This window comes from Pteropus vampyrus, unplaced genomic scaffold (assembly GCF_000151845.1).
Source record: "Pteropus vampyrus isolate Shadow unplaced genomic scaffold, Pvam_2.0 Scaffold139, whole genome shotgun sequence".
Taxonomy (NCBI): Eukaryota; Metazoa; Chordata; class Mammalia; order Chiroptera; family Pteropodidae; genus Pteropus; species Pteropus vampyrus.
The window spans coordinates 1,784,877-1,799,395 of NW_011888920.1; the positions used below are offsets into that span (position 1 = coordinate 1,784,877).

At 36.1% G+C, this 14,519-nt stretch overlaps 1 protein-coding gene across 2 annotated transcripts; it reads right to left on the reverse strand.

The window, feature by feature from the left end:
• Positions 1-406: 406 nt before the first annotated feature.
• CASP1 (caspase 1) lies at positions 407-12,527 on the reverse strand. Of its 2 annotated transcripts, none has more exons than XM_011368113.2 (10): positions 12,502-12,527; positions 11,614-11,880; positions 9,165-9,230; positions 6,029-6,144; positions 5,216-5,389; positions 4,573-4,807; positions 4,008-4,151; positions 1,505-1,614; positions 932-1,035; positions 407-508 (listed from the first exon to the last, which is right to left on the reverse strand). In XM_011368113.2, exons 1-9 carry the CDS (start codon positions 12,506-12,508, stop codon positions 937-939), a joined length of 1,218 nt encoding a protein of 405 aa, XP_011366415.1. In that variant the 5' UTR covers positions 12,509-12,527; the 3' UTR covers positions 407-508; positions 932-936. The 2 variants fall into 2 exon arrangements, with proteins under 2 accessions (XP_011366415.1, XP_023391168.1); XM_023535400.1 differs by lacking the exon at positions 12,502-12,527 and adding an exon at positions 11,995-12,218.
• Between the last annotated feature and the right edge of the window lie 1,992 nt (positions 12,528-14,519).

Here is a 14,519-nt window from a genome sequence, read left to right on the forward strand (position 1 = left end):
TCGGTTGACTATCTTGTTTTCTTAATAAAACTATAAACCGCTAGTTGCCTGGAGTTGAATCAAAATTACTTTGTATTCCTCAAATACCTTAAGGAAGTTTAGTAATATGTAATTTCTAGCCAAAGTTTTGTTAGAAGTAAACTCTGGGATTTTAGATAAATCACTTATCACACTGTTTGCCTTCTCTTTATCTCTCCTGCTGAGCTTCAAATTCTTTGAAGACAGGTACCTACTGTGATTTGCATCTATAGCTCTAAAGCAGAAAGCCCAGCAAATGGTCTCTAGAAACAAACAATGTTTACATTAGGCAGTTCAGCTCTCATGGATCAAGTCTTCAGGCTAAACCCATTACTAACTCCAAATTCCACTCCCTGTCTTCTCAAAGTAGAAAACACACACAACAACCTTTCATTTTTATTTCAGATTTATTGGAATGTTTAAGGAAACACCTGCTTCCTGAAGACGTGATTCAAAAAAACATGTACAAAATGACAGAACTCCTGGTTTCCTACAGGAAAAAGAAATAAAACAAACATAAAAAAAGAGTTCTGCTAAAAAAAAAAAAAAGTTAAAAAAATCACTCCATTTATGGGGATATACACACTCATAAAAAGGAAGAGGTCATGCTATGTGTAAGTATTGCCTTGGTGAGTGAAAGGGAGGAACATATAAAATGAAACTTTCATCATCTATGACTATATCTCAATCTATATCAGTTGACCTTGAGGAAGGGCCATCTAACTCTACTGAACTTTAAGAGAAAAGCAATGTGCTCTGCCTTAAACCAGCAGAAAGTCTTCCTTTCAGTACCCCATTTATTATACTAGACATTGAGAACTTGACCAGGATGAAGTTTCAACACTCTTTCCCCAACCTCACTCCCTTCCACCACACACACACACTTCTGTCCGTAGACACTGATACAACTTACTTATTTTAATATCCTGGAAAGAGGTAGAAATATCTTGTCAAAGTCACTCTTTCAGTGGTGGGCATCTGTGCCCTACCATCTGGTAGCTCAAATGAAAATCGAACCTGAAAGAAAAAGAAAGTCCGTATTTTTTTTTTTTTTCCTGAGTGGAAGAATTTTCACTTAAGCTGGAAAAATTACAAAACGTATAGCAAAATAAATCATAAACACAAAAAGTTTGTGTATTCATAAGAATAATAGCAGCATGTATAATCAAAGCATAGCATGACCAGACTTTTAAAATCTGCTGCTGGATCTAATAGCTATAGACACAGGCAAATCCACTTGTTTGTCTACTCAGGGCTAGAGAGAAGTTAAAATAAATCATTATTTTCTAGGGATTGTTTGTTTTTTAGGTCATAGCAGGTTGGATCTGTCTTTCAGTTTTGCCGACTCACCAAAGAACCTCCAAAGTTAGTTTGGAAAGAAGGGCATTTCTGCAAGATTAGCATGACCCGAGTTGCTCCCTAGGTTTCCAACTGAAATAGTCAAATATCCAGGGAAGGAGCATGTGAGAAACATCTAGACCCCTACCTTTTGGAAAATTTCCTCCAGATTACAGGACCAGGCATGTTCTTGGAGATGTTTGATGAGTTTCATGATAAAAAGAGAGCCCTGTGTGGGATGTCTCCAAGAAACGTTATCTGTGAATAGAACACATTCCAAATCTCATGCAAAACTTTTGCCTGACCAGAGATTGAGTGCAAGGATTTCCACTTCAGCTGAGGGAGTGTGCTGAGTTCATGCTGTTTTGTATACACTGCATGCCATTATTTAGTGAATATATTCAACATTCAGTGAGTATATTTTTACTGATACTTGACAATTGTTAATGTCATAAGAAAGATTCCATATATGGTACAGATGTTAAGATACGTAGTCTCTGAGTTCAAGGAGCTGCAAACCTAGTAGAGAGGGAGGGAAAGGCAGAATGGGGTAAGGGGAAGTGATTGGGCCTTGGGGAAGGAATACCTGAGTGTGAATTCTAAGAGTGTTATATACCGCCCTGATTTAAGTTAATTATACACTCTGAAATGCAATGGTCTCGGCTACAAAGGGTAGGGTAATAATTTCTGCCACAAAAAAGGATATCTGAAGATTAAATCCAATGTATTATAAGTGTCTAGGAGAATATAAGCTATGTAATATCCAGTCTATTCAGTGTAGTAATATTAATAGCTTTTTAATATCTACTTTATAAATAATTTAATTAAAATCAAATAATATTGATCATAAGATATTTAGACAAAGAAAATATTAATGAAATATGAAAATGGAAATAATATAAAGAAAGTACAAACCTAGAAACGGTTTAAAAGAAAAAGATCATATTCCACTGGAGGACAAAACAGTCTTATGAAAGAGAAATATTGAAGAATGGTATTAATTATATAAAATAGTAGAGACATAGAAATCATAAAGCCATTTTAAAATTATGCAAAGAAATAAATAAGAGAAGAGTGGTATAAATAGCTAAGTATATAATATGGACACACACTTTAACCAAACATTTTAGCCAATAATAATGGTAATAAAATATATAACAATATTATATTGAAATTCTATTTAAAACCATAGCTGTTTAATGAGGCTCATTCCAGTAAAGAAGGGATTGAGAGAGAGAGTGGAGGAAGGTATCTCTTCAAATTCTTTGCAAAATTAGGGAGCGAATGGTCATGTTTCTTCAGGACAGCACTATAAAGTGGTTGGGATCAACACCAGAGAATATGGAACTAGATTTGCTAGTGGAAGGTAACTAGCTGAGGATAACTGAATTGGAGTTTTTAAGTCATCTGGAAAGGAGGGGCGAGAAAAATAAAAGAAAAGGAGAAATAAATCAGTAAGATGAATGTTGAGAAGCCAGGAGTCTATAAAAGACTATGTAGCCAGAGGTAAATCTTTTGTGGAAGCCAGAATCAAAGGATTTTAAAGAATAGTTTTGTCTCATACTAACATCTGCTAAATATGCTCAAGCTGTAATTGTGTGAGGTTTTATTTTGTTTGTTTTGTTATTTTTTGTTTTGTTATGTTTTGGTTTTGCCTAGTGTCATTATTTTTGATGAAAAAAATCACTCATTTCTACATTAAGACTTGACCAACACAATGCAGAACCAGGCTCCCTCCTGAGAGATGGTACCTCATTACAGAAAATAGTCTAATCTGTAAATTATTTGAGCAGAGGCGAGGCCTTAAGGCCCTAGCAAATCAAAAGAATGTGAGTGCCCAAGAAATTTCAAAAGATAGTGGATAAAATAATTCAAATGACTTTTATTTAAATCTTGAGACAGAAAGTAACTCAAGGTAAAACGCTTGATTAAAGTTATAAGTAGAAAAATCGTTAATAATAGCAGCTATTTTACGTGTGCTTTACTCTTTGTCATGTTCAATATTTCTCATATATTATCTCATTTAATCCTAAGAACAATGATATTTGTATTATATATGTTAGTAAGGAATTCAAAGAAAGCCCAGAGAGGCTAAATAAGTGGAACTAGTTTACAAAGTGCTAAATGGCGAAGTCAGAATATAATCAGCAGTATTCTTAATCCATAGCCTAGATTTAGAAATCATTAATTCCTGTCTTTTCATCCATCTCATGCTTTTAGTTGAAACCAATTTAACTTAGAGACTCAATACGCCTTGTCTGCTCTTCTCCCTCTCTCTACTCCTTCTATAAACACTACTTTTCAGTAAACACATGATGTCTAGGCAAATGGAACTGCTGAATGATCCCAACATTGCAGACCTTTACCACGTGGAGTCAGATTCTAATTTACTTCAGTGTAGATACTCTTCTATTTATCCCTCATGGTTCCAAGAAAATATTTTGCACTGTGGGAGTTTACTAATTACTAATTTAGCAAAAATATATGCACATTTGCTCTCTGTAGATAAGGGAAATTGAAGGTATAACTGGGAGGGATGCTTGAGTTGTTCTTCAGAAGTCTCATGGAAAGATCAGCAGATATCTATTCTCTAGTGGGTGGGGGCGAATTTCTGCATTGGTGATGCCCACAAAGGTGTACTATACAGGTACCTGGTGTTGAAGAGCAGAAAGCAATAAAATCCTTCTCTATATGGGCTTTCTTAATGGCATCATACTCAAAATCTTCTGGAGGCAGTGAAGAACTGTTCTCAGAAGCTTTTGCTGAATCTTTTAACCACACCACCCCTTGATTCTCTGAAAAGGCAAGATTTGATTTCTTGTTACGAGCCAAGAGAACTACTTTCTCCCCTAAACCTCGGCTTAACCATATTTACTGATTTATTTGTCGCTATCTATCATTCATTCACATGCATATACACACATACATCTCAGGAACTATATTTTTAATAACTCATCTTTACAAACTCTTAAACAAACTCTAACAACATCAAAACATCAAAGTCTTAAGGCTAAAAATGGTATCTCTTTAGTTAAAAATGAAACAAATATTTACCATCCATTCGCACAACCCTCAGAAACTACAATCTTGTTTGGTGAAAGTAAGTGTTCTTTGACATTAAGGAGCAGGCACACAAAAAGTGAAAAATACTGGATGTATATAAATGATGAGGTCAATACTCGTATATCATGTGTTCTAGCAGGCATCAGCACTCACCACCACGGCAGGCCTGGATAATGATCACCTTGGGTTTGTCTTTCAAATTTGGACAGCTCCGAGTATTCAAATTTTGAAAGATGGTGTTGATTTCCAATACATCTGAGACTTCTTCAGAGTAGTTTTTCCCACAAATGCCATCTCGAATACCATGAGACATGAACACGAGAAAAGTACTGTCAGAGGTCTTGTGCTCCTTGCGGGCAGCAAATGCCTTCAGCTCTATAGTCATATCCTGGAAGAGACCACACCACTGATATTGGACTGCGAAATTCATTATTATGGCATCTTGAGATTTCAATAAAGACACTAAGGAATCCCTGGGTAATATGAATATAATTGAGATAGAAATGAAAATTTAAGTTTCAATTCAAAGAAAAGCAGTATAGGGTTATAGGATGCCATTCAGGGATTTCTAGTAGAGAGAAATGGGTATTACTGAGTTAATAGAACATTTATCCCCCCCCCAAAAGTTCCACCAGATTCCTGCTAAAAGACTACATTTGAAGGGGTTATTGTAGCATTATGCACCATCTATGTAAATTTTAAACTATCAAGAGACTAAGTTTCTGGTGTTATAGTCAAACATTCTTTAGAAATGTGGAGGACATGACCATTGTCTCTACATTATGAAAAGTCTTACCGAAGCAGTGAGATTTTCTTTTACATCCACAGTGTAGCCCAGATCTTCTAGTAGCGTCTTCATATCTCTGATATCAACATCGGCTCCAGTTCTCCTGGGAAGATTGTTAAACTCTGTGTTGCAGATAATGAGGGCAAGACGTGTGCGAATTGATTTTTCCATTATTGGGTAAATCTGTAGAAAATGTAGATTGGATAAACAGTCTTGTTCTTTTTAATTAAATATTCATCTTGAGGGTTTAAGACCATTTCTCCTCCCTTAGTTCTATCCAGAAACCAAATCTCATGAATCATAGATAAAAACAGAGAGAGCAAATGAATTTTACTAGAGGAGTTAGAATGAGTTTGTAAAAGCCCAGATGATAGCTGAGAACTTGATTTAATTATTTTTGAGAGATAGGATTGTGAGAGGTGAACAGGTTTTGAAGCCAGAATGACAGAATCTTAAAACCGACTCCAAGTTACTGATTTTGGCAAAATATTTAACAATTCATGCTGTTTCCTGATTTCTAAAATGGGTTATTTTAGGGCTCAAGTGGTTATATGCAACAAGTTTACAACAGTATCTGATTCATATTAAGCATTCAATGAATGCCATTGTTGTTATTACTGTAATTATTTACTCAAAGAATTATACCAAACTTGAACCTTTATTCATAAGCTGGAATTCTAAGAAATAGGAATATTTTAAGGGAAGCAGCAGGATGATTTTCTAAAACCTCTCAAAGAAATTGGCTCTAAAAATGTGCCACTGCTCTTTAGAATGGTCTCCAGTGTATCTTTCACCCAGGTCCTTGCGTTCAGAGCATAGCACCTCTGCTGACTTTTCTTTCCATATCCTTTGAGCTGTTTCTAGGGGGCAGAGCTTGAGGCTCCCTCTTGGTCCTGGGAATGTGAGCTTAGTCAGGTTGTCTTGCTTTGCATGAAGAGCTGCAATAGACAAGAAACATTATGAATGATGATATTCCTGAGTGTCCCACTTGACGTTACTCACAACATCATCTGTTTATAAAGCCATGGAGGAAGAAATGAATCCTTAGGAGAAAAACTCTGGGCTAGTTGTCAACACTGTTGAGTGAGTCACTGCTGCTGGAACACATCCCAAACCAGAGGAGATTTCCAGTGGTGTGATACAAGGTTCTACCTTTATCTCCTAGGATCAGCATTTTTACAAATATTTTAGATTTAAAAAAGAATTTTTCAGGGCCATGCATGATGGAACTCTCATAAAACAATTAGTATATTAGATAAAATAGTTGGTATAAATTTGATGATTTAAATCTGAGGATAAAATTTAATGGAAGTAAGTCTTAATTACTCTTATTTCAATGTTTATATACATATATGCTTATTTATTTATTTACTTAATAGGCATGATAAGCATATAAAAAGGAAGGAAGGAAGGAAGGAAGGAAGGAAAGAAGGAAGGGAGGAAGGAAGGAAGGAAGGAAGGAAGGAAGGAAGGAAGGAAGGAAGGAAGGAAGGAAGGAGGGAAGGAAGGAGATGTAGGATCTCTCTACCGTGCGAACATGTGGCAAAGAGGATGAAGATTATTGAATATATTAACTAAAATGAACATGAAATAAAATGATAAATGCTAAAATCAAGATGCACACTGAATGGATTCATAACACTAAACATTGCTCAAATACACGAGGAAGAGTTTTCATAGTGGTTTATGTGAGTAAAACCTTTAGAGTTTGTTTCATAAAAAGTTCAACACCATTCAACAGGGTGATACACTTGCTAGAAAAATAACATAATCTTTGTTTCAAAATAGAAATGTTTTCTCAATATTTGGAAGATCTTTCAGAAACTAAACTATTCAAACTAGAAAGTTATATTCAGTTTTGAAGAAAAATTTGAAGAAATTACTATAATATTCAGTTGGGTAAACCAAGGCAGCATGAAGTATGCTTAGTGTGGGTAAAGTAAGAGATATTTAGAATTAATATATTGGAGAAAACTATAGTAATTATTATTAGGTGGAAAAATGTTCTATTTCTTCATACATGAGTCCGGAGAATAATAAAATAAATTAAAGAGAAAGATTTGGATTATATTAGAGATAATTTTTCTTAGTAAAGGAATAGGGAATTGGTTGTATAGTGAATGTTTCATCTCATGAAATATCTAAGAAAACATGCATGGGATAACCACCCTTAATAGATTCACTGCAGTAATTTCTGAACATGGTAAAGTTTTTGCTTCTAAATTTCTTTTAAATGTAAGGTCTTTTATTTTAAGAGAAAAAAGTCATTTTTGGGTGAAATAATTCCAGAATTGTGGGTGAAATACTGTTCTAAGACAAATAAAACACTGATTATTTAGTTAGCAAGAGACTAGATTCATACAAAAATAAGGTTTACTAATAAGGAATGTTGACCTTATACATATTAACGTTGTCAAGACTCAATAAAGCTGAGATTATTTTTTCAGAGTAGAGGACTGAAATAGTTTTAAGATCTTCCTTTTTATCTGGGTCCTAGGATTTTCCTGTGCTACCTCCAATACTATGTGGAATGAAAATTTTAAATTTTTATGGCAGAGAGTGGCTAGCTATTCAACAAGACACCGCCTTTTCCTGGGCACACAGCTAGTCTGTGGTGACAGCCGCTCTAGCAGTCGAGATGGCCAAGTAACTGAGTTCTAGACAATGGAATGTAAGCAGAATTATGGTGTGGCACATCCAAGCCAAGCCTGGCAAAATCTCTCACAAAGGATCCCCCATATTTCTTGCAATATCATTAACTGGATGGTTATGACCACAGTTACTTTGGCAGTGTATATTGCATATATCAAAGCCATAGAATGGAAGAGGCATAGGTATCTGAGTTAGCAGTTGGAAGAGAGCTGTCTGCTATGGAGAATGCTCATTTATGAATGAAACATAAGTTTCTATCATATCTAAGCTATTAAAAATACTTGATTTTTTCGCCCCATTCCATATAATTTTAACTGATATGAGTGTGTGTACTGTCATACCCATGCCTAAATTTTAGGGTAGCCTTAATTTGATGGTGAAGATTCTTAAATACCTAGTCATTCATAATTTGTGTGTTCATACATTCTCAATAAAATCAGGAAGCTTGTTTGTCTTGTTTATTACTCTCTAAATGGTTTGTAGAACAAGATCTATAACACAGTTAGCATGAGCTAAATATTTTTCTAATGGCCTAGTATATAATAGAAATCTTGATGAAATTAGTAAAATAATATTTAACAAATATTTATTGCATGCATACTATAAGTCAACTATTGTTAAATGAGTTCATGCCTTTGATTAAGTCACACATGTCCTATTTCCTCATAAAGCTTAAAATCTACTGGGGGAAAATGATGAATTTATTTTTAAAAAATACAAGAAAAATATAGTGAGAGTTATATCTGGAGAATCATAGGACATTGTAGAAATAGGGGCTTTGAAATACAGTAATAGAAATGGAAGAGAAGAGACAGATCTGGATTTGAGAGAGGAATCAATAAAACTTGCCGCTGCTTAAATGTCAATGGTGACGGAGAAGAAAGAGTTAATTTCAGGTTTCTGCTTTGAATAACTGGGCAATGGTGGCACCATTAACCAAGATAGGGAAAACTGGAGAGAAGCAAGGTGCGGGAAAGAATGGATGGCAAGTTCAGCTAGGACACATATGGATCAAGGAGTCTGTGGAGAAGTAAGTGCGTGTATTCAGAAAGTACTAGAATAGTGAAGTGTCGCATTCAAGTTGGTAGTCAGGATTTGAGACACAGGTTCAGAATTTGTTAGTGTAAACATGGTAGTGAAGCTGCAGGAGTGGCTTCTGCTAAAGCAAAATAGATTGAGAAGAGGGAAGGGCATGGGATCAATCCATGAGAATGACCCATAGCTTCCTCCCCCCAGGATTATCCCATGAATCTATAGTTAATGTCAAAGAACAAGGGGTTCAACAATATTTTTGCTTTTAACATACCATTACCCAAGAAGGGAAGAATCACTGCTGAGGAGTCTTGTGTATTATAATTTCCAGATTGTGGACCTGAGGAAAGATAAAGAACATTAAAATAGTCACTTATCACCTCTGAAGAATCTTGCCCCAATGCGTTGGACATTTCCTATTGAAAATAACTTCGGTAGGCCTTGATCTTGGTCAAAATGTGATTTTCCTGGAACCATACTCATCACTGGGAAACAAAAACCTCTGCACATGAATTACTGGACTTTAACATTTGAGGCAGAAGAAAAGCGTATCTGGACATGACTTCCTTGATTTCTGCTATCTATGATAAAAGTGGAATTGAGACACCATCGGCTATAGAATCAAGAATTCTTTTAATATGCATGTTTCAAGGTAGTTCCTGAGGTGACTACTACTGCATAAAAGATGTGTACAGAGTGAAGTTGTTTAACTCAGAGCTGACCTTAACTTCAGAGAAAACTAAAAAGAAACAGCATCTAAGCTTGGATTTATCACAGCAGAAAATGATGATGAGGTGACTCACTGGTCTACCCTTGATCACTGTTAAATATATTTTCTAAGGGCCATAGAATAGGAAGGTGGTGGATCTATATATGAACACAAATCTGTCTTGACTATTAATCCTGGGCTCTTACTCACTAAGCTACTCTGCCAGCTCACAAAAGACCCTGTACAATTATGCATGTAACAGAAGCCTTGACCACAGTCTCTGTAGTCTGCACATGTGCTACCCATTTGGCACACTCTGAGGGGGAAAAAAAAAAGCCTCAGTTATACTGTTTAATTGCACAAAATTTCTCAAATTTATTAATATATCCTCTGAGATCACTATTCATTATGATTATTGATTTCAAGGACAAAAAATGAATTTAAATTTAAGATTTTATAAGGATCTCAACATAGTAATACCCACCTGAGAAGCTTATTCCGGAGACTTTAAAAATTGGCATGAGCTAACAAAAGTAAAATACTTTGAGTCTTCATTCTGTAGTACCTATTAAAGACAAGATTTCCATAGACAAAATATGTCCATTTCCTTGCTTTGAATGAAGGAAAGCCATAGGCCGTCCCACAAAATTTCAAGCCCAAGGCAACATGCTGCAGCTTATCCTCTCCTTCCTATCTAGACTGCTGGACTAAATTAACCATTGATAAATTCAAGATCATTTTCTGGAAGAGGCCTTGTTACAGCAGTAGTGCACGTGCCAAGAACTTACTTTTAGAAAAAACTTTCCCATTAGAGTCATTCAAATATTATATCTAATTTTCATAATCTGTGGCTTCAGAAAAAATTGGCAAGTTGATGAGGGGAAAACAAAGTCATGACAACCCCGACTGAGCAGGCATCATCTGAGAAGTAAAGAGGTAGACTCCAGGTGTTAGAGTTCTCATAGTAGGTTATACAAGTATCTCTAAGGTTCACAGACTATGGAGTGAAAGGAATGAGACAAGAAAGAAGAAATGTTGGCTATTATACAATTATTTTGGATCCTTATTGTTATTTATTGATTGTCTTTAATTTTTTTTTTTGTGGGAGGAGGTGTTAAATGAAAAAGAGGTATTGTAAGAAAAATAGTAAATGAGCATGTGTTTTGTCACTCAAACAGGCATAGGCTTCTTCCAATCCCTAGGAAAAAAGTATATATGCTTTCAAAGAACAACTCCTTTTTAATGGTTTTAGGAAGCCTAAAAGAGACCAGTGAGTGGGAGTCTACCAGAGTCCCCATCTTTGCTGTGTGGAGGAACTAAAAGACCATAGAAGGGGCAGGTCAGACACCCAAATCCTGGATCAAGCCCTCAGGAGGACAAGAATAGCGAGTTTGGGGACTTATGAATGGTCCACAGCCTAGTTTCATGCTAGTGAACAAGGCTGCACAAAAGAAAATGCAAGGGGGCAATTAGAAGAATCTACTTTAAAAAGCTTTGCTTTTCGGTAAACATTGAATTTATTCTCTGAATGCTTCACCATCACTGAAATACATTCTATTCCTTCTGGAGAACAAAATTTTGGAGAGGAGTTATAAGAAGTATCTGGTTACAGATCTTAAGTTTTCATGTCAGATAACTACATAAATTCCTAGAAAGCTCTAGACTTTAACTAACTAACTAACTAACTAACTAACTAACTAACTAATGTGCCTTGGCAGGAGGACTGGAGAATACAGTATGAAACTTTTCAGAAAGTTCTCATGAATTTCAACAAATGAGCTATCATGTACTTGGGATGGGAAATGAGTTTTAATCAAAAGAAGGCTCCTGAGACCAAAGAAACAGGAACAAAGAGGAAAAGATACAGAAGACATGCAATAACGGCACTACCACACAAATGGGGCCCTGAAGCTGTGAGGAAGTTGTCGCAAACTAACGTGGCCAATGAAGAAATCAGATATGGGCCCAAAGACACAGGGCATACGTGAACTTTAGTCTGAGTCATTGGCCTTACCTGAGGAGAGCTCCAGCACCTCTGCAAGGTGGCAGTCATCTTCACAAATATAACCGATACATATTTGGCTCGCCTGGGGCCCTTTCCGAATGACAGAGTCAATCAAAGCTCGAGCCTTATCCATAACTGTAGCATTTTCATGTCTTACTTTCTCCATCTCCTCCTGGTTCAGCACTCTTTTCTCTAATAGTTCATCCAGTAAGCCATTTATTGTGCCTGTGCCCACTGAACGGATAAACAGCTTCCTCTTCTGCTTCAGCACCATGTCTGTTTGAAGCACAAGGATTCCTCAAGCCATGAAAACAATCTCATTTTCCTCTCATGTCAGCAACAGGGAATAGCCTCCTTTAGATTTAATCCATAAAATGTCCCTCTACTTACAGTTCAGTCATCCTGAGGATGTCCACATCTCTTATGCTTCTCTCACTATTACCCTCGTATGCTCACTGAGTGGCCTGAAGTCTGAGATTTACTATCTGTAAATGAGTTCCTGAAAACCAGGAATCATCCTGACATTGACCCATATGCTTATTCAACTCTGCATAATAAAATAATGAAACAGTGATAGCCTATTTCCTTTGGGGACAACAGCTGCTAATACTCATCTTGTGCTAATTCTGAACCCTCTGTCTGACAATGACATTTAAGAATTCAGTTACAATTGCAAAATGACTGCAGAACACCAGTAAAGCCCCCTGTGAAAGTCTTCTGGGCCCCTTCCCTCCTTCCTTTTGCCCTCCCACCTCCTCTTCTTCCCACTCCTTCAGTTCTGTTCACCTAAACATTCACAGAACCTAATTACAGCTTCTGAAAAAGGCAGCCCCTTCCAAAATTTCTTCCCCAAGATATGTTCTTTTGGACAAACAAACACAAACAATCAAAACTCACCAGCCATGGCTTTTCTCTCTTAGCCTTGATATATGATATGAAACTGAAAGCGTGTTCTACCTTCCTGTTAACAGGGTGTGTACATATATTGAGAAATACCTACTGCTCATGAATTTGCATGCCTTTATTTTTTTTCCCAAAGAAATAATCAGATTGCTTAACTTTGGAGTACATAAAGGAGTTGTTAATTTCCTTCAGCAACACTTGGATCAGGTCAAGGTAGGAAGGAGTAGGCCTTAGAGAATAAGAAAGGAATAAGAAAGTATATTCACAATTAAACTCACACAATAATGAATCTCCCATTCATTAGGAAATGTGATCTGGAAAAGTAACCCATCCTTTGTTGTCTTAGTCCGTTCAGGGTGATGTAACAAAATACCTCAGACTGGGTGGCTTATAAACAAGAAGAATTTATTTCTCACAGTTCTGCAGGCTGGAAGTCCAAGATAGGATGCCGGTGTGGTTAGGATGCCGGTGTGGTTGGGTTGCCGTGAAGGTTGTTTTCAGGATTGCAGACTGCCAGCTTCTTACCATGTCCTCTCATGGTGGAAAGAGTGAGATATCTCTCTGGGGTTTCTGTTTTAAGGGCACCAGTCTCATTCATGAGGGTTCTACCCTCATGATCAATTCAACTCCCAAAGGCCCCACCTCCTAATACTGTCATTTTGGGCATTAGGCTTTAATCATATGAATTTTGGAGGGACAAACATTCAATCTATAGCATTTGGAGAAGTTGAACCACTGAAATCCATGCCCACATCCCACAGCTCTGGGCTGTGTCCTAGGAACTATGTATCCCTGTGAAGCAGTTCTGCTATTAGGAATGGAAACATTTTCACCAGAATCAAATATTTCCTAATCTAATACTCTTTCTCTTCAGATGACTTTGTTATGAGGGACACTATAGAGATTAATAGCTCAGGCACTAGATTCAGAATGTCTGACTTAACATTTTAACTTTTCATTCTTGGGCAAGGTATTGAACTTTCCCATGCATTGGTTACTTTATTTGTAAAATAATTTCATTAATAGTACACACCTACACATCTTTGAGCATTAAGTGAGTGGAAATATAGAAACTGCATAAAACATTGCCTGGCACATCATAAGCACACGATGTTATTATTTGTTATTATTATTATTTTAATACAAATATTTCACACTAGAAAAATAGCCAAGGCTAATTATTTGAAGATTATCTAGTTAAATTTATTTTTTTTGTGTGTAAGTCCTCATGTATCTCATTCATTTATTCACTTAGCAAATATTTATGGATGACTTGCTCCAGGTCAGAGACTTTTCTAGGTGTCAGAGTTTCAGTCAAAACAGACAATGGTCCCTTGTCCTCATAACCTCACATTCAAAAAGAGAAGACAAACACGAATGTTAGAGAGTGATAAGAGCTAAGAAAAAATTAATTAGGGAAGTGGGTTACGAAATATTGGGAAACATTAAAACTGAAGACAGAGGAACCCAGGAGGGCTAAAGAGTTCATTGTGTTTTATAGGCACGTGTTCAATTGCTTGTCCCAGAAATAAACTCAACATAACCAATTTATTTTATAGATACAGTTAATAGGAGATGGACTAATACCAAAATTCCTATTAGTCCTTCAAAGTTATCAGTTTATTTACTGAAACTGTTCTTGGGCTTATTACCTTAGTTTCTTAAGAGAATAAGGACCTAGAGTTACTAAAACATTCTGAGTGTGTGTGTATGTATACATACATGAAATATCTAAATTACATATTGATAGCTGTGTCACTATTGTTTTGAAACTCTATATAATTAAAAAAAAAACTTGTATTTTGACATACAGGCCATTAGTTTGCTCCTTGTGCTCCAGGCTAAATGTTAAATTTATTTTTTAATTAGAATAAAATCATGGGTAGATTTTAATCTAAGAGTTTTCTCAGGGTGCTTTTACCTTTACTTTGCTACTTAACCAATCCAATTTGCAGCACAATCTTGTGCTCCCTGCCATAGGGAGACTTGTTGCAGGGAAGAAAGCAAAAATT